Source organism: Rattus rattus, chromosome 11 (assembly GCF_011064425.1).
Source record: "Rattus rattus isolate New Zealand chromosome 11, Rrattus_CSIRO_v1, whole genome shotgun sequence".
NCBI classification, from domain to species: domain Eukaryota; kingdom Metazoa; phylum Chordata; class Mammalia; order Rodentia; family Muridae; genus Rattus; species Rattus rattus.
The window spans coordinates 66,412,643-66,432,682 of NC_046164.1; the positions used below are offsets into that span (position 1 = coordinate 66,412,643).

At 44.1% G+C, this 20,040-nt stretch overlaps 1 protein-coding gene across 1 annotated transcript in view; it reads left to right on the top strand.

Annotated features, from left to right (window-relative positions):
- Positions 1–20,040, top strand: part of Clnk (cytokine dependent hematopoietic cell linker) — a 169,977-nt gene that overhangs the window by 83,264 nt on the left and 66,673 nt on the right. Inside the window, exons 4-7 of the mRNA XM_032916441.1 lie at positions 3,303–3,340; positions 7,496–7,637; positions 9,384–9,496; positions 13,329–13,374. Of these exons, the coding sequence (XP_032772332.1) occupies positions 3,303–3,340; positions 7,496–7,637; positions 9,384–9,496; positions 13,329–13,374 (339 nt within the window). The remainder of the gene's footprint in view (positions 1–3,302; positions 3,341–7,495; positions 7,638–9,383; positions 9,497–13,328; positions 13,375–20,040) is intronic.

A 20,040-nucleotide genomic window follows, 5' to 3' on the forward strand; every position in this document is an offset into this window, starting at 1 on the left:
AGAGAGAGAGAGAGAGAGAGAGAGAGAGAGAGAGAGAGAGAGAGAGAGAGAGAGAGAGAGGCTTCAGTGTGACTACAACAACAACAACAAAAGGGAATCCACAGTCCATGCTCAGGTTGGGTGCAATGACAGAAAATAACTAAGAAGAAACATTTGGGATAAAAGAACCCTGACAATATTCTCACTGAAGACAAGCCAGGGGAAAGAGATGTCCCCTGGGAGATGGTCAAAGCTGTGGACCCCAATTAGATATTGTTGCTGAGGCACAGAAGGGGCTCCTGGCTAAACAGACTTTGTAGGGTTCTTGCTAAAATTAGACTACAAAGAGACAAACAGGAAAGGCGAGAATGCAGGGCCAGTCTGAGGCAGAGCTCTGGGGAACTGACCTGGACTTAGAGTCAGGAGGGAAATGTACTGCTCTGGGTAGTTTTTTGTCAACTTGACACAAACTCTGTAAGGTTCGAAGTGAGTCTTAACTACTAGGAGACCCCCCAAATGAGACACAAGAATGGAGTTCAATGCAAACACAAGAGGTTTATTCTTCCAACGCCTCGGAGTCGACCCTCAATCAGCCCCTTCGTGGCCAGTGCCTAGAGGGTGACCCCGAATGGCTATAACAAGCAGGTTTTATCCTTTTTAGGCGTACAGGTTACATCAGCAAGATTACAGTTTAAACTTATTGGCCAAACATATTGACCTTCAACTCTATTGGCTAGCAAGTGTCTGACACGCATTCGAACTCTATCTGGGCCAGAGGGTCAGGTGACTATCAGTCAGTACATTCTGCGGTTCTTCAAGAAAGTCCCTGTTCCTCCTGAGAACTGTGGGTAGAGAATGGAACTTGACCTAGTCTTGACCCGAGGCAGGAAGCTGGTACTTAGCCTAATCTTGACCTGAGTGGTGGGTGTAAGGCTGGAGTCTTCTAGAAAGACGGAAACACAACAGAAAAAATGTCTCCATCAGATTGGCCCATTGGGCAAGTCCGTCGTGCATTTTTCTTGATTAATGATGGATGTATGAGAGGCCGGCCTGCTGGCGGCGATGCTGTCCCTAGTTTGGTGGTCTTGGGGGGTGGGGTCTAAGAAAGGGAGCTGAGCATGAGCCTCGTGGCCAGCCACTAATCCAACATTCCTCTGGTGCAATTCCTGTCTTGAGTTCCTGCTCAGACCGCCCTTCATGATAGACTACGAGCTGTAAATGAACTAAATCTCTTCCTCCCACACATTGTTTTTCACCGGCATTTCTCATAGCAATAGAGAGTATCTAAGAGATTCACACAGGGAAACCTGGATAGGGTGAAAGGGACAGCAAGGTGCAAGGCTCCAGGGCCTTCTCAGGGTACCTAGATTGTCAGCCCTATGTCAAGGGGACATAAATGGGTGTGCATCTTTAAGACTATGCTCAAAATTACGTATTAAAACTCTACCCCAATGGGAACACGTTTAGAAGATCTGGAACATGGAGGCACTACAATCTTAACCTAGATCAGAAAAGTAGACTCCCCACAAGGAATTCATGGGACACTTGCCTCTTTTCTGGAGGAGATCGAAAGCAGGTACTGAATGATTTAGTGAGATTAAGCAGGCGTGCATGGTCCAAGACGGAAGCTCCAGGAAGCAAGGACATCAGATAGCAACGAATACTTAGCCCAGGAAGCTAAGGGTGTATGAGGGTTACAGGTGAGTCAGACCCAGGCAGGCACAGAGGGGACATGGCATGAAATACATTTGGGAGATCCAGCAACACTAGGTCTGTGTTCTGTGGGGACAGTAATAAGATGACCATACACAAGCCGTCCTAAAGTTCCTAGCAGCCAAAAGAAAAGGGAACAGCATGCATTCTTAGAAACGATGCTTGTCATTGAATCAAAGTGGACTCATTGCTAAGAAGCTTATACGGTCTTAAAGCCTAAAGGAAATGTCTCCCATGTGTGCTAATAAAAAAGATGAGGTCTTAAAAATATTTTCTCCTTTGCATTCCTCAACCAAGACTAATGACTACAAAATTACCACACAGCTAAGGAACATTCAGTCTGGGAGGAACCAGATTCTCCACCCATGTGAGCAGTTCTTGGGTGGTTTTGTATAATCTGGAAGAAAATTTTAGAACAGTGGACTGAGTGGGCTGCATCATCTAAGCCGTTTTTCATAAAAGAGTACAAACTGGGGAGCTGAGAGAAACCTCAAGTGAACTACATTGGTCTGACGAAAGCGCAGTAGCTCGATTTCTGGATGTTGGGGCATGTGCCTAGAGCTGGGGACAGGTTCATGAAGAGACACGAGCTCTGCCCACATAGTAGTTGCGGACACTGGAGGAGGCAGGGGCACAGACAGAGCTCTCTGTGAAGGAGCTACGCAGTGCTATGGTGCCACTTCCTCCACTGCCTGGTCCTGACTGCAGGGGCTGGGGCGTGAACTCTTCCATCATTTCTCCTGGGTCTTCATCTGTTTGTTGATTTGTTTTCTATTATGGGCAGTGTGAGGAGGGCACACTTGTGTTCGCATGTGTGCTTGTGTTGACAGAATCCAGCGGACACCTCAGAATGCATCCGCCATCTTGCTTTGTTTTGTATTGTGTTGTGTGGTTGAAGCAGGGTCTCTAACTGGCCTGAAACTCACCAAACAAAGTAGGCTGACTGACCAACAAGCCCCAAAGATCTGCTTGTCTCCACCTCCACCCCCAGCCCCACCCCCTCCGCACCCCTGGGGCACTGGAATTGCAAGCCAGCATCAAAGTGCGGGCTTTTGTTATACTGATTCTGGGGCTCCCAGATAAGTCTTCAGGCCTGCGAGGCACACGCTCTTCTCAATGAGCCGTCTCCTCAGCCCTGCTTGCTGCTCTTGGGTCAGTGATGCAGACTGACCCAGGACCTAGGTGTGTGTGTGCTTAATATCCCCAGCCCACACACCACAAGTTTGTTTCTTACTACAGGGCCATACTATACAACCTTGAATTTGTGATTCTCCTGCCTCCACCTTCCCTCCTGAGTGGTGAGATTCCAGGGGTGTGCCCCGCCCCCACGCCAGGTATTTAAGTCTCTTTCCAGAGGAATGCTGACCTGCAGTGGAAAGAGAGTTTCTTGCCTCCATAGTCAACCTGAGTTGGGATTTGATTTCTGTACCCCTTTCCGGTGCTCTGTTCTACCTGATCCACAGCTAAAATGTGAGATATGAGAAGCGCACTGGAGTCACAAACATGAATTGAAATACACACAGGACTCCTAGAGGAAATGAGGGTCCATCTTCGGATGCTGTGGGCTGGTACCGGATTTACAGTAACACGCGATCTGTGTTTTCTGGCAGGGCCGTGCCGGGCAGTTCTGGAACCACTTCCGGATCATGTAAGTCTGCTGTGTTCCGTAACTGTCAGTCTCTGATCCTTACAAAGTCAATGTTGTTGTTTGGACTTCTTTTCCTTACATCACACAGTGAATTTAAAAGAAAGAAACAATTCTTCCAAGTGACATACTCTGCTGGTAGGGAAAACTGCCTTTCACCCCGTGTTCTAAATCTCATGGTCTTTGCTAAAGCCGACAGAAGTAAAAACGAATACACAGTGTCGGTGAGTGCAGCTCAAGATGCCTGCTTTACCACAATTCACGGTGAAATTTTAAAGTGAAACGAACATTTGGAAGGTAATTTCACGATGATGTTCACTTAATAATATAAAAATATTCTCTTTTGTTTTAGTCCTAGAACCTCATGTTTGAAAGTTTAAAACAAACAAAAAAAAGCAGTATCCATTTCAGACCACTAGTTCAACAGACTCACTGATATTTTGCAACACGGTCTAAGTAACAGCATGTTGAAATTACACTATAAACATTTGGTAATATAGAAATTACCGGACATGCGAGCATCTCGTGAAGCTACTAGAAGCACTGGCCAGAATTTTAACAACTAAAGAAAAAGATTAAAATTTAAAATATTCACCCAAATATCAAACATTATAATTAATTATGCTAAATTATTTATTCATATAATTTACATATTTTGTGCGGCTATAGATGGTATCTGAAAAAATGGCTTCTTACTGTTCGACATGTGCCTTTAGGTTTTTAATTAAAGCTGTGGACCCTTACCCATGAACACAAATACACACATACACATGAATGCACACACACATACACACACTCACACACACACATACACATGAGTGCACACACACACACACACACACAACATTTGTGTTTACATAAGTGGCTCATGAGTAAAATATATCAGACCTGTAATTTGGACTCCTGAGGAAGACATCTAATGGATAATACGAGAGAGATGTAAATTGTTATATTTAAAACCAAGCCCCTCTCAGGAAATAGAAAACCATGCCCGTTGGCACCTTTATCCATTTTGCCCTCCACAAACAGTTCCAAGTGTGACTCTGGAGCCTACGCCCACCGTCCCTGCATTGTCCGTATCAGGACCTCTCTGTCATTTACTCAGAGTCTCACTAAACTCTGAGCAGTTGACTCCGCCTCATACAGAGCATCAATCAGAGGAAAGTCTCTAATGTCCTGGTCCTTGTCATGGGACAAATACCAAGAATCTCTATTTGTCCCCTCAGCCTCCGGCCAAATAAGCCAGTTTTGTCACCTCCACCTGCCTCAGGGAAATGAAGTAGCCTCCCTGTTGTCAGAACATGGCCTCTACAACTTAGGTCTAGGACATAGTGACGATACATCCACACTGTCACCAATACTCTCCCAACTAAAATGTCCCATCATAGCCCAGTTTATCTCTGAAGACCCAACAAGAAGGCCAACGGCATGGTGGTGTTGTCCTCTGAGGAACAGCTCCATTGCCACCATGTAGCTCTGTACCCAGAGATTTAGCTCCTCTCCTGTGGGTAAGCAAGCTCTGGTCTTCCACCCTGCTCTGGCTTGGGCAGCAGGGGATCTGTTAAACCTTGATAACTAACCTGGGTTATCTCACAGCTTGATTGGGCTATCCTCACTTGCTGGGGGTGTGAACTAGCACAGTGAGAAGTAGCACTTGACTCACCCCATCTTCCAGCTCCTCTAGAGGGGAGCTCAGAGATTCTTCTGCTGAGAGGCCTCCCTGTTGCCTACCTAGAAACGGGGCTCCCCTGTGACTCTCCTCTACCTTTCCAGAGACAATCGAGAGTGCTGCTAGACAGGCTTACTCCTCCCTCAGCCTCTGACATTGTCAGTCAGAGCATTAGTCCTGACCGAGAGGGGTTTTGGGCATAAATGGTCTTCCTTCCACTTCTCCATTTGATAAGCATGTATAGTTGTAATTAATTACTCTACTTACCCATAGGAGTATGCAGCTGGTCATCTAACCCAAAAGTAAATTAAACTGAGCCCTAATAGCTAGACAAATTACAACATAAATATTTTAAGTCACACCCTTAGGAATAATTATACCCTCAGCCTTATTAAAATCTATGACTTTATTTACCAACCATATATCAGGAATCTACTATGGAAAGCCACAGATACAGTCATGGCTATAAAGCAACAGATTCAACTCTATTCTTTTTTTTTTTTAACCCTTGACTGTAAAACATTAAGAATCTAAATGAAAAGTTCCGGAGTTATCTGCAAAGCAGAATTCTCTCTCCAGGGAAAGGATCCAAGCTCAGGTTCACACCATCCATCCATCACCGTGCTGACTGGGTAGTGACACACCTGTGCGATGCCCTGGACTCTCTACTCTTCATCTTGAGATAAAAGAATAATTTTTAATTCCGATGCTGGGTCAGGTGGAGGTTCTGGGTTGGGTAGAGGTGTTGGAAGAAGACTGCCCACCTACAACCTGGGTGACTTTGGGAAGTTACCAACATCAGCCTCTATCTTTGTAAAATAAAGAGACCATTTCCTTCTTTTGAGGTAGCACCTGGGGAATGCGCATAAAACAGATGTTTCTGTGTCCTTTGGGACTCCTGGCCTTGCACAGCAGTCCTTAGACCTTTAAGGCAGTCAGCATTTACAGATGTAATTCCATCCTGTCCCCTGGATTTCTCCATTAGGTTCAAATGAAGACTGACGTTTGTCCTAGGTCAAGTTGGGCATTCTGAGATCCAGGGAGTTAAGGTGACTCCTGGTGGCAAGACGCCATGATTGCCAGGTGCCTGCTTACACAGACCAGCTGCTGGCTGCAGGCCCAACCCGAAGGTGCACACTCAGTTGTGCTAACGCAACGAGAATGTAGGTGCTGGGACTTGGTTCCCCTTCTGCCATCAACAGGCTACAGACCCAGACCTGATGAGGACACCTGTGAGCCTGCTTGGGCTAGCCTAGCGAAGTGCCACTGCCCAGGCTAGCCTTGAATCCAGACCATTGTCATTGACCTGGTCAGGCCTCAGCCCTGGAAACCAGAAGTCCAAACTCCAGGTGCCAAAGGGTTGTAAGGACTCCAAGGCGTCTTCTGTGTCCTTCCTTTGGTGCGTGGATGTGACTGGGATAGGGGGTGGCAACATCATAGGAATTTGAGCATCTGCTTGTCAGTTTTTATAAAAATTTCTGTCAATTTCCTGAGAAATGCAGCTTGGATTCTTATATGAATCCTACTGAATATGTCCACCAATTTTTAACGAATTCTGTTTTAACAAGGTTAAGGCTCCAATCCATGAGCAACGAGCCTCTTCATATTCACTAGCATCTTCTTACGTGATCCTGACCTCCACCAGCATGCCTTCGGATTTTTTAGCACAGGCTTCACTCCTCTGGCCCAGTGCACTCAAGCGTTTTGTTCTTCTTGATATGCTGCTGTCCTTCTTTGCTTCTATACTGTCAAATTGTTATCTGTCACTTATAGAAAAGCTAATCTCTATTACCATTGCATAGAAGCAAGCTGAACCTTGAATGGGATTGACCATATATCCTTGCTGAACCTTTTTTTAAAGATTTATTTATTATATATAAGTACACTGTCTCTGTCTTCAGACACACCAGAAGAGGGCATCAGATCCCATTCCAGATGGTTGTGAGCCACCATGTGGTTGCTGGGATTTGAACTCAGGACCTCTGGAAGAGCAGTCGGTGCTCTTAACCACTGAGCCATCTCTCCAGCCTCTGAACCTTTTACACCTCTAAGCTGTACTTGCTTTCGAGGGTCCTTGATTTTCCACATGTAGCATCACTACTGACAGTCTCCCTGTCCTTTCTGGGGCTCACAAAAACATCGAGCCCACCAAGATGACTCAGAATCCTCTATATTTTAAAGTCAACTCATTAGCAACTTATAGCTGCCCTATCCCCTCACAGCAGAGCAAGATAGGTCTTTTGAATGAATGATCAAAGAAATGAGGGTATTTGGAAGACATCTTTAGAAGTCTCCCTATCACAAGAATTGCGTTTCTATGTAAGATTCTAGACCACAGAATCTTAATGCCTGCTGCAAAAAAAAAAAAAAAAAAAAAAAAAAAAAAAAAAGTCAGCATGGCTCCCTAAACCAGCACTGAGACTGAGACATGCCGCCTTTGTCCAAAACGGTCCTTCCCTTGGACTCACTCCAATGTTTCACCCACTTAGAGAAGGAACTTGGCTGTGATCCCAGATGGAGAAAAATGCAGCAGTAACAACGACTACGAAGACCCTGAGCTCCAGCTGCTGAGGGCGTGGCCGTCGATGAAAATTTTACCAGCCAGACCTATCCAGGAATCAGAATATGCAGGTATCCTGGGGCTCCACGCACAGCATCACATAGTGATTACAGGCTCACTCTGTAGAGCTCAGATGTTGGTCTGAATAGAGGCTTCCCAGTAGAACTAACCCCAGAGAGCTCCTCTCAAGATGGTATGAATGGTGCATGGAATCCAACTCTGTTCCTGCTTACTGCCACAGTCAGGGCAGAATTCTACTTGAGCCTTAGGCCTGTCCCTGCACTGGGAACATGGGAGAGGTGGACAGACAGGAAGACAGGCATGTGAGACATAATGTTACAGTCTGAATGGAGAGCAGGAAAAGAGAAAACGTTAACTCAGGTGATTCACTCTGCAGGTTGCCAGACTAAAAATGAACCCAATACTTAAGTCCTACCCATCAGGAGGGAGGACGCTGGCTTTGTACCCACTCTGTCCTTTATTGACCTGGACAGTGTCAGCAGGTTCTCCATGCCTCTGTAAAGGGAAGAAAGAACCACACATGATGTCTGAGGGCCTGGCTCACAGACATGAATCTATAGAAATTTCTTTAGGGGGAATTGTTCTGTAAGAGGTGATGATGAACCGGTTAGTTGGCACACATCCTTAACTGCTGCACTTCAGATGCTGAAGCAGAAGGATCCCAAGTTCAAGGCCCGCTTGGGCTGCATGGTGATACTTTGACTCCAAACAATAACAACAAATACTAATGATAATGATTACATTGTATTCAATACCCAAAAGCATCAACTGACTATCTGCTCTGCAGTGGTCACCATTATAGAATTTATTGAGAGATAAATACAGACCAGAAAAAGGCATAAGAGCATAGAAGAATAAAGAGGTAGATGGGTTTGGCGATAAGATCCAGGGACAGATGTACTAACTTGTTTCCATAGTTGCACCCAGGAGGCTGACACAAGAGAATGGCCACAAGGTTGAGACCAGCGTGAACTATACAGTGAGATCCAGACCAACCTGTGCCATGTTCTGAGACCCTGTCTGAAACGAAACTGTTATGTAGATAGATGATAGATAGATAGATAGATAGATAGATAGATAGATAGATAGATAGATAGATAGATAGAGCAAGTGGATAATAGATGATAGATAGATAGATAGATAGATAGATAGATAGATAGATAGATAGATAGATAGATAGATAGATAGATAGATAGATAGATAGACAAGTGGATAGATAGATAGATAGATAGATAGATAGATAGATAGATAGATAGATAGATAGATAGATAGATAGATAGATAGATAGATAGATAGATAGATAGATAGATAGAGCAAGTGGATGGATAGATAGATAGATAGATAGATAGATAGATAGACAGACAGACAGACAGACAGACAGACAGAGCAAGCGTTAATATTCAAGAGTATTTCTCAGGTGCATGAACAATGAAGAGTAGTCAAGGCCACCTTTGGTAGGATTGCTGTGAACCAGAACAAGCAGGTCCACCATGAACCTTAGCTTCCTGCTCTGGCCGATTCAGTTGGGATCGTTTTCCTCTGTGAGAGTTTTTCCTTTTCCTCCATGGTGATCCCTCCAGCCACACTGTACACTAAAGAATATCTTCTTTCTTCCACAATAGTCCCTCTTTCTTCTACCCTCTTTCCTGAAATACCCCCACCCCCAAAAGAGCTGTTTGCCTGATACATGAGCTTTGACGACTGTGAGTGTGAGGATGTGTGAGTACCTATGAGCTGCAATGTCCCAAATCCAACCAGCTTCAAGTTACAAGCTTACCAGCTTTCTTTTTCCACAGATACACGATATTTCAAGGATGCAATGGAGGCTCCCCTTCTGTTACCTCCTAAGCCTTCTGTCTCCACTGAGAGGCAAATCAGGGATGTAGGGATGAATCAGCTGAAAGAAGATGTGAGTAAAAGGGGCCCTGAGAGGCTGGCAGGGGAAAGGCACTACCTAGCTCACAGACATATGCCCCAGGTGTCCTTCCACACAGCACTGTAACAGATGATGAGCCGGTCAGGAGAGGCTTGGGGGAGCTGAATTGTGTGACTTACGGGATCATGGGCCTTTGGAGAAGTCTAGAAGGAACAAAAATTTACATTTGATGAAGACTTATAAGTCAGTCACCAAGCTAAAGAATTTACACCTTATCTAATTATTGCATTCTTCAGATCCTGAATTAGAACACAAATCTTTCTGATAATAATATATCATTTGCCAAGACTCTCAGTCCAGCATTGTCAACTATGAACCCGGGCAGTGAGAAGTCTCAGGATCATGGAACCTCTGCATCACCTGTCCAAACCAGATAGGAACATTCTATGTGCTGGCCTGAATGGGGATCAAGAGAAATCGCAGATAATTTTATGGAAATACCTTGTAAATGAAGATGTTCTAGACACATGCATAGGTTTTTATTTTTAATAAAATGTAGAATATATACTTGTATATATTATACATGTATATTCCATACTCCATAAAAGCTCGGCAGTGTGGGCACTTTAATCCCAGCACTCAGGAAGCAAAGGCATGCAGATCTCTGAGTTCTGAGTTCAAGGCTAGTCTGGGCTACAGATTTAGTGTCAGGACAGCTAAGGCTACACAGAGAAACCTTGTCTCTAAAAGCCAAATACAAATATATACCATATATGCATACATACATATATATGTATGTATGTATGCATGTATATATGTATACACACACACACACAAACACACACACACGTACACTGAAATAAAGATGACCTACCCCCTAGGTCTGCATGCCATTGGTGGTGATATTCTGACACATTTCAGATCAGTGTTCCCTCTAGAGACAGAATCATACAAGGAATATTATTTGCATTAACATGCCCTGGCTCCTCTCCTCTTACACTGAGTCCATTCACAAAATAGGTGGGGAGCAAGAACTCATCAGCATACGTTGTACAGCTATACAGTCTCCCCTGTAGAATTTTGATTAATATACTCAACCCTTGATCAGAACGTTTTAAAGACTCAAGGCACAAGTAAAATCTTGTCAGTACGTACCCTTCCAGAAGCTCTACAGAACCATACCCAACTCAAGGAAGTCTCCACAAAACTGGATCTCACTGGTACACTCATGGGTTTTTATGAAGAGGGATCTCACTGTTAGATTGTCCCATGACACCATTCACTAATAACCAGAAGCATGCTTCTGCAGAGGCCACCAATTCTGCAGGTGGCCTGTCCACTCTGATCATTAGACTTGCCAGTGCTCTTGATATTGACCACACACTAGCCTGTCTTGTCCTGACCTAACAGGTTATCTATAAGCCTTTGGAAGCTTACATAAGACCCTATCTAAAGCCAACCATGGAAGACTCCGAGTCTCCTACAGTCCACACATCTGCCTTGCCTCAGTTTCTTCTTTCTGACGGGTCACTTCACAGCAGAACCATGATCCTGTCACTGCAAATCAGCTGAGCTGAGTGAGAGGGCAGGCGAGGAGAAAGGGTTGCCAGGAGAGAAACTTTCTTATTAATTAAGTAAGGCCTTGGCCCCGGTTCAGACAGTTTTTACTGATAAAGTAAGAAACTTTCTGTGGCAACTAGATTAGCTTTTTCATTAACAACCTCATTTCCAGGAGCTGCTTCTTATTAGTTTTGAGATTACACTATCTGTCTACTGGATCTTCGATAACCCTTATGGAGGGCCTTTCTTATCTCAGTTCCTTGGGATGATCGTAACTTTGTTGCCCTAAACCAGTGTTCTGCTGCTAAGCACTTACTGTATACCAGACACTGTGCTCCACAATGGAAGCATGAAGTGAGTCAGCACCCACAATCTAGCAGAGGACCACACAGTCTAAGAGAGGACGCAGTGACATGAGAGGGTGGGCTTGATGTCTAGAAGAAGTGTACCAAGCTATGCTCACCCATAATTATATGCATTGTAATCAGTAGTTCTTTCTCAACAGGGAGATTTTGCCCCACAGGACATTTGGTTCAGACTAGAGACACTTTTGATTGTTCAAGTGAAAAGTGGATATTGAGTAAGCATTGTCCAAGGGAAAACACACCACACACACACACACACACACACACACACACACACAAACACACACACACACACATATATATATCACATCATAAGCCATAACACACATGCATATGCAAACTACACACGTACACCAACACACACACCATACTACACACGCACATATATATACACTACATACACATAGACACACTATGCACACACCAACACACCATAAAACACACCATATTACACACACACAGATCTACCCACACACCAAGACACATATACACAAACACACCAATACACACACCATATTGCACGCTCATAGACAAACTATACACACACAAAAACACACCATACTACACACGATAGACACACACACACACACAATACACTATACTACACACACATAGACATACTACCCACACACCAACATATGACACATACTAACAACATACCCACACACACACGCACATGCTCACTACATACACACCAATGCATCATAACACACACATACTCACATGCTTGCACACTCACACATTCACCAGCAGAAGTCACCAAAACCTTACACACACAGGCAGGGACACTGAGGAAACCCCATCCTGAAACCCTAAACATGCAGAGTCCATGTACAGTGGAGAGGGCCTGGCCTACTGCCCTAACCAGGCTGACAGTGGGGTGTGGTCAGAGTGGTGAATGGCCAACTCACAGAGTCAGAAATCTGAGGCTGCACAAAGAACACTCAAAAGCCATCCAGCAGCTGCTTGACAAGATAGCAACCGGAAGCTGAAGCCTCTGTGAAGGAACACAGGGTCACAAATAAATAAATAAACAAACAAACAAACAAGCCCAGCCACCACTGTGTCCCAACCAGACTAGACTGCAGAATGGCAAACTCTCTGAGTGTAAGGACTGGGGCTCAGTAGATGCAGACCTGCTCAGGCACCTTGCCCAACCAATCAGCTTTTGTAAAGACAAACACTAAGGTCCCAGTGCTGGCTGGGCAAAACGTCTTTCCAAGGCCTTGGCACTTTGTCATCATCTTCCCTCATTTCTTCGAATCCCATTGTCATTAACAGTTCTCTATGCCCCCAGCGATGACACTACTGTTGTGCTATGTCAGAGTGACGGCTCACACTCTGGGTGCACCACATTATCACACACACACACACACACACACACACACACACACACACACACACACACCATCCTCACAAGGAAGTGCTTTGGTTTTTGTTTTTTTCACCTCAATGGTCACAGAAAGGAGATGAGTGAGTCACCACGCCCTCACAGCTGGCACGTGACAGAAATGAAATGACATTGCCTGAGCTGTCACTAAAGGTCACACTCCACTGTGCTGGCCTACTCTGGCCATGTACACTGGTCTTCATTATAATCCAGTGACATACACTGGCTATTTTCTCTACCATAAAGATATAAAAGCTGAGACCATTAAGACCCTAGGTGCCAAACTTTCACAGCTGAAAGAGGCGATGTGGGATATGAAACCTTAGATTCCATACGAAATAGCATTCAAGACACCACAGTCTTCTCTGGTGGCAATCCATATATTTACAGATATTGAGCAACTGCTGACCATGTGCACACAGCAGTCTCGGAGAGCAGTAGGCCCAGGGACACATGCATGTATGCCGAGGACTCTAGTCGTACGGAGTAGGTAGACACCTGGTTGTGGCATGATCAGTTTAAGCTAACGGTGCCACATTGTCTCTTACAGGTGGACAAGCCTACCTCCAAGAATGTCAGAAACCAACACTTTAAAGGTAAAGTCTCAAGAGTTTAAACCCCATGGTCTACCTCCCGCTGCTATGGTCTGTGTCCTGCTTATGGTCACAGGTGCCCATACACTAGGAGCTCTGTTGAATTCTGCTCTGAGAAATGACTGTTCAATTCTGCAGTCAAGCCCGCCTCCTGACTCTTTTACAGCCTTACCTTATTGACCAAGAAATTGATTGTGAAAACTCATATTCTGTTCTACATTATATGAGGGAGGCATTGTTTCAAAAACATATGGATTGCATTCAAATAAGTCATGTCTACAAGCACATGCCCTGAAAAAAAATTACAAGATATTCCTATCTAATTTTAAAATGTTGATTAATGAAAATGAAAATGGGCTTTACAGCTTGAGGCAAAACAACTCAATTTGAACACAGAAGCACAGGTACCAGCCTGAAAGGAAGCAATCAATTCCACTAATGCCGGAAGCAGAAACTACGGGCAGCTGGAGAAATTCGGTATCCATTATCGGTCTCATCATTTTCCCATCTCATCATCTTCCCTTACCCCCATCGCCTCTTACAATGTCCAGTGAAAAAGATGTCAGTCTCGAAATTTACAGTTCCCCCGTAACTCAAGCCGACCAGCTTCACCATCCGTGTGCTTAGTGCTGAATCCCAAAGTGTCTGACACACCACAGCACCTTTAGGGAGGGAATACAGCACTCCCAATAGAAGACAGAGGGTAAACATAGAGTAAGGTAATCTAAGAAAGTGTACCTACAAAGAAACTACAGAAGTGTGCTGGGCACTGGGAAAGAACAAAGGAATGTAGATGCAGGGCCAACACCAACAGGGACCATCCCTACCCTAGGCCCAGAGAGATGGGGAGGAGCTACCGAAAGCCACAGGGGCTAGGGACTAGAGGCTGAGGACCTCCCAGGGAGGGATCGGTGTTAGTCAGTTTCCCATTGCTACAATAAAAATCTGTAAGAAAGCCAACTTAGAAGGAGTAGAGGTGGCTTTCGCTCACAGTTTCAGAGATCCTGGGCCACATCCAGGTGGTTCTGCTGCTTTGGGGCTGTGTGAAGCAAAGCGCCATGTGGAGAGAGTGTACTAAAGAAAAACCTCATGATCTGAGGATGGCTGAGAATCAAAGAGAGAAGAAGGGACCAGAGTACCAACATCCCCAGCAAAGACAGGCCCCCAATGACTCAACTTCCTCCCCTAACTCCTTCCTCCTTCCCAAGATCCCCCAAGCTCCCCCAAAGTGTCAAAGGCTGACAACAAGCCTCTGCCATGAGTCTTTGGTGAACATTTAATATACAGAGGATAAACCATGACCAGAACCAGCAGAGTGAATAAGTGCCTAGCCTCCCTCTGCATCCCTACCTGGCTTCCCAGCAAAGCCCACCTGGGGCCACAGTGCTGATGGCAGAACGAAGGAAGAGAAGGATGCTCACAGCAGGAAGCAGGGTGGGCAGAGCAAGGGCATCAGCCTGGGCTCAGCCTCTGCCTGCCATGAGACCTGCAGAAGGTGCCTAACCTTCCTGAGGAACACACACCTCTTCAAGATCTCCTGCAGGCAATCCAGATGCCCACTCACTTCAGCTGTGGCAGCATGGGAGCCCCAATCACACAGGGGCAGGAAGGGGCCTCGTACCTCAAGAAGGACTCTAACACCCCAGACCACAGCTCCTCTGCAATCTGCACAGACTCACAGACTCCTGTCTGACTCCATTGGACTCCTCAGTGTGACACAGAGATGCTGTCTTCTCGGTGCTTCTTAGATCCTTTTATAACAGCTACTCTGTCCACTTGACTGCAGTTCCACTCTATCAGCTGATGTGCTTTCATTCTTACAAAACACTGAGGTGAATTGTGCAAAGGCCTTTTTCCTTCTGACAGAGAAAGGGAGCAGAAGCCCCAAGGGCTCACAAGCCGAGGCCTGATCCTTCAATATGCACAAGTCTTCGGTGTCAGTAGCATACTCTACTCTTGTAATGAGAAGTGAATCGAGAACAGGAAACAGAAGAGTGATCACAGTGGCTGCTGTCCACCTCTCTAAACATCTACTGTCACTTTTATTTTCTTCCTCTCTTCCAAGTCTCACCCTCAATAAGCCTCTCCCCATTACCTCCTCCCCTTAAGCCCCTCATGGTTACTAGCTCACCCTAGCATGTCAAGTCTCAGCAGGACTAAGCACATCCTTTCCCACTGAAGCCAAATAAGGCAGCCCAGCTAGGAGAAGGTAATCCAGTGGCAGGCAACAGAGTCAGAGACAGCCCCTCTCCAACTGTTAGGGGACCAATATATGTAAGGCCAAGCTGCACATTGGCTATAAATGTGTAGGAGGCCAAGGTCCAGCCCATGCACGCTCTTTAGTTGACGGTTCAAACTCTGCAAGCCCCTATGAGCCAAGGGTAGTTGACACTATAGGTCTTCTTGTGGTGTCCTTGACCCCTCCAGGTCACTCAGTTGTGTTCCTAACTCTTCCACAAGTCTCCCTGAGTTCTGCCTAATATTTTGCTGTGAGTCTCTGCATCTGTTTCCAGCAGCTGCTGGATGAAGCCTCTCAGAAGACAGTTATGCTAGGTTCCTGTCCGCAAGCACAGCAGAATATCATTAATAGTGTCAAGAGCTGGCCCTCTCCCATGGGTCTCAAGCACGGCCAGTCATTGGTTGCCCACTCCCTCAATTTCTACTCCATCTTTATGGTTACGTCTTCTTGTAGGCAGAACAAATTTAGCGTCAAAGGTTTTATGGGTGGATTAATGGTTCCCTTCCTCCATTAAAAGTCCAACCTGGCTACAGGAAGTGTCCACTTCAGTCTCCATATCCCCATCTGTTAGAAGTATCAGCCGGGTCACCCCCATAGACTCCTGGGAGCCTCTCCTGTCCCAAGCCTCTGCCTCATCCTAGAGATCCCCTGGCCACTGATTTCAGTTCTCTCTCCCAGCTCTCTCAACACCTCTGCCCCCAATTCTCACCACAAATGATTCCCATTCTTCCCACCACCTTTCCTAGCCAATTCCCTCTATCCGTCCACCTCTGCTGTCTACTTTATTTCCCCTTCTGAGTGAGATTCAAGCATCCTCACCTGGTCCCTCCCAGTTACTTAGCTTCTTTGGGTCTGTAGATTGTAACATGGTTGTCCTGTACTGATTTAGGGTTTTACTGCTGTGGACAGACACCATGACTAAGGCAACTCTGATAAGAACAACATTTAATTGGGGCTGGCTTGCAGGTTCACAGGTTCAGTCCATTATCGGCAAGGTAGGAACATGGCAGCATACAGCATACAGTAGGCATAGTGCAGGATGAGCTGAGAATTCTACAATTTCATCTGAAGGCTGCTAGCAGAAGACTGACTTCCAGGCAGTTAGGACAGGGGTCTCAAAGCCCACGCCTACAGTGACACACCTACTCCAACAAGGCTACACTTTATAATAGTGCCACTCCCTGGGCTAAGCATATACAAACCAACACATGTAATTAATGGCTAATATCCACTTATCAATGTGTACATATCATGTGTGTCTTTCTGGATCTGGGTTACCTCACTCAAGAAGATAATTTCTAGTTCCATCCATTTGCCTGCAAACTTCATGGTGTCTTTGTTTTTAATAGCCAAGTAGTATTCCATTGTGTAAATGTACATTTTTTTTTGTCTGTTCTTCAGTTGAGGGATATCTAGGTTATTTCCAGTTTCTGGCTATTACGAATAAAGAAGCTGTGAACACAGTTGAGCAGGTGTCCTTGTGATGTGGTCGAGCATCTTTTGGGTATATTCCCAGGAGTGGTATAGCTGGGTCTTGAGGTAGAAGTCTTCCCAGTTTCCTGAGAAACTGCCATATTTATTTCCAAAGTGGTAGTACACGTTTGCACTCCCACCAGCAATGGAGGAGTTTCCCTCTTGCTCCGTGCCAGCATATGCAGTCACTTGAGTTTTTGAACTTAGCCATTCTAAAATGGAATCTCAGAGCCATTTTGATTTGCATTTTCCTGATGACTAAGGACATTGAACATGTGTTTAGGTGCTTCTCAGCCATTAGAAAAATCCTCTGTTGAGGAATCTGTTTAGCTCTGTAACCCATTTTTAGATTGGTTTATTTGGTTTGTTGGTGTCTCATTTGTTGAGTTCTTTATATATTCTGGATATTAGTCCTCTTCCAGATATAGGGTTGGTAAAGATCTTTTTCCATTCTGTAGGCTGCTTTTTGTCTTGTTGGCAGTGTTGTTTGCCTTACAGAAGCTTTTCAGTTTCATGATGTCCCATTTATTAATTGTTGATCTTAGTGCCTGAGCTATGGGTGTTCTGTTCAGGAATTTTTTTTCCTGTGTCAATGTGTGCAAGGCAGTTCCCTTCTTTCTTGTCTATGAAATTTAGTCTATCCTGCTTTATGTTCAGGTCCTTGATCCACTTGGACTTGAGTTTTGTGCAGAGTGATAAATATGGATATATTTTCATTCTTCTACATGCAAACATCCAGTTAAACCACCATTATATGTTGAAGATGCTTTCTTTTTTTCCCATTATACAGTTTTGACTTCTTTGTCATAGGTGTGTGGGTTTATTTCTGGGTCTTCTAATCATTCCATCAATCAACCTGTCTGTTTTTATGCCAATACCGTCTGGGTTTTGTTACTATTGCTCTGTAGAAGAACTTGAAATCAGGGGCGGTGATACCTCCAGAAGTTCTTTTATTGTACAGGATTCTTTTACCTCTCCTATGGTTTTTGTTTTTACATGTGAACTTGAGGATTGTTCTCTCAAGGCATGTAAAGAATTGTGTTGGAATTTTTATGGGAATTGCATTGAACCTATAGATTGCTTTTGGTAAGATGACCATTTTTACTATGTTAATCCTGCTGATCCATGAACATGGAAGCTCTCTTCTGAGATCTTCCTCAATTTCTTTTTATAGAGACTTGAAGATCTTTACATATTGGTTTTTCACTTGCTTGGTTGGAGTTACACCAAGGTATTTTATATTACTTGTGGCTATTATGAGGTGTTGTTTCCCTAATTCCTTTCTCAGTCCATTTATTGTTTGTATAAAGGAGGGCTACTGATGTTTTCTAGTTAATTTTGCATCCAGCCACTTTGCTGAAGTTGTTTATCAGCTGTAGGGGTTCTCTGGTAGAATTTTTTAGGTTACTTCTGTATACTATCATATCATCATCTGTAAATAGTGATACTTTGACTTCTTCCTTTCAGTTTGTATCCCCTTGATCTCTTATTTGTCCTGTTGCTCTAACTAGGACTTCAAGTACTATATTGAAGGTATAGAGTGTGGAGAGCCTTGTTTTTGACCTTGATTTTAGTGGAATTGCTTTAAGTTTCTCTCCACTTAATTTGGCTTTTTGTATATTGCCTTTATTGTGTTTAGGTATGTGCCCTGAATCCCTGATCTCTTCAAGACTTTTAACATAAAGGGGTGCTAGATTTTGTCAAAATCTTTTGCAGCATTTAATGAAATGATCATGTGGGGTTTTTTCTTTCAGATTCTTTTTATGGTGGATTACATTGATAGATTTTCTTATATTGAACACCCTTATATCCCTGGAATGAAGCCTACTTGATTATAGTGGATGATGTCTTCAATGTCTTGGATTTAGTTTAAGAATACTTTACTGAGTATTTTTGCATCAATGTTCATAAAAGAAATCGGTCTGAAGTTCTCTTTCTGGGTTGAGTCTTTGTGTGGTTTAGGTATCAAGGTAACTGTGGACTCACTGACTTTGGCAATGTTCCTTCTAATTTTAGTTTGTGGAATAGTTTGAGGAATATTGGTATTAGCTCTTCTTTAAAGGTCTGGTAGAATTCTTCACTAAAACTATCTGGCCCTGGGCTTTTGTTGTTGTTGTTGTTGTTGTTGTTGTTGTTGTTGTTGTTGTTGTTAGAAGACTTTTAATGACTGCTTCTATCGCCTTTAGGGTTATAGGTCTATTTATATAGTTTACCAGATCTTTATTTAACTTTGGTAAGTGATATCTATCTAGAAAATTATCCATTTTGTTTAGATTCTCCAATTTTGTGGAGTATAGTCTTTTGAAGTAAGACCTAATGATTCTTTAAATTTCTTCAGTGTCTGCTGTTTTGGCTCCCTTTTTATTTCTGATATTATTAATTCGGATATTTTCTCTCTGCCTTCTAGTTGGTTTGGCTAAGGTTTTGTCTATCTTGTTGATTTCCTGAAAGAACCAACTCCTGGTTTCCTTGACTCTTTGTATCACTTTCTTTGTTTCTAATTGATTTCAGCCCTGAGCTTGATTATTTTCTGCCTTCTATTCCTTTTGGGTGTGTTTGTTGTTGTTGTTCTGCTGCTGCTGCTGCTGCTGCTTCTGCTGCTTCTGCTGCTTCTGCTGCTTCTGCTTCTTCTTCTTCTTCTTCTTCTTCTTCTTCTTCTTCTTCTTCTTCTTCTTCTTCTTCTTCTTCTTCTTCTTCTTCTTCCTCTTCTTCTTCTCCTCCTTCTCCTTCTCCTCCTCCTCCTCCTCCTCCTCTTCTTCCTTCTTCTTCCTAGAGCTTCAGATATATTATTAAATTGCTAGATGTGGTCTCATTAATTTCTTTGTGAAGGTACTTAGAGCTGTGAACTTTACTCTTAGACTGTTCTCATTGTGTCTCATTGGTATGCTGTGCCTTCGATTTTCATTGAATTATAAAAAGTTTTTTTTCTTCCTTGACCCAGTGATCATTGAGTAGAG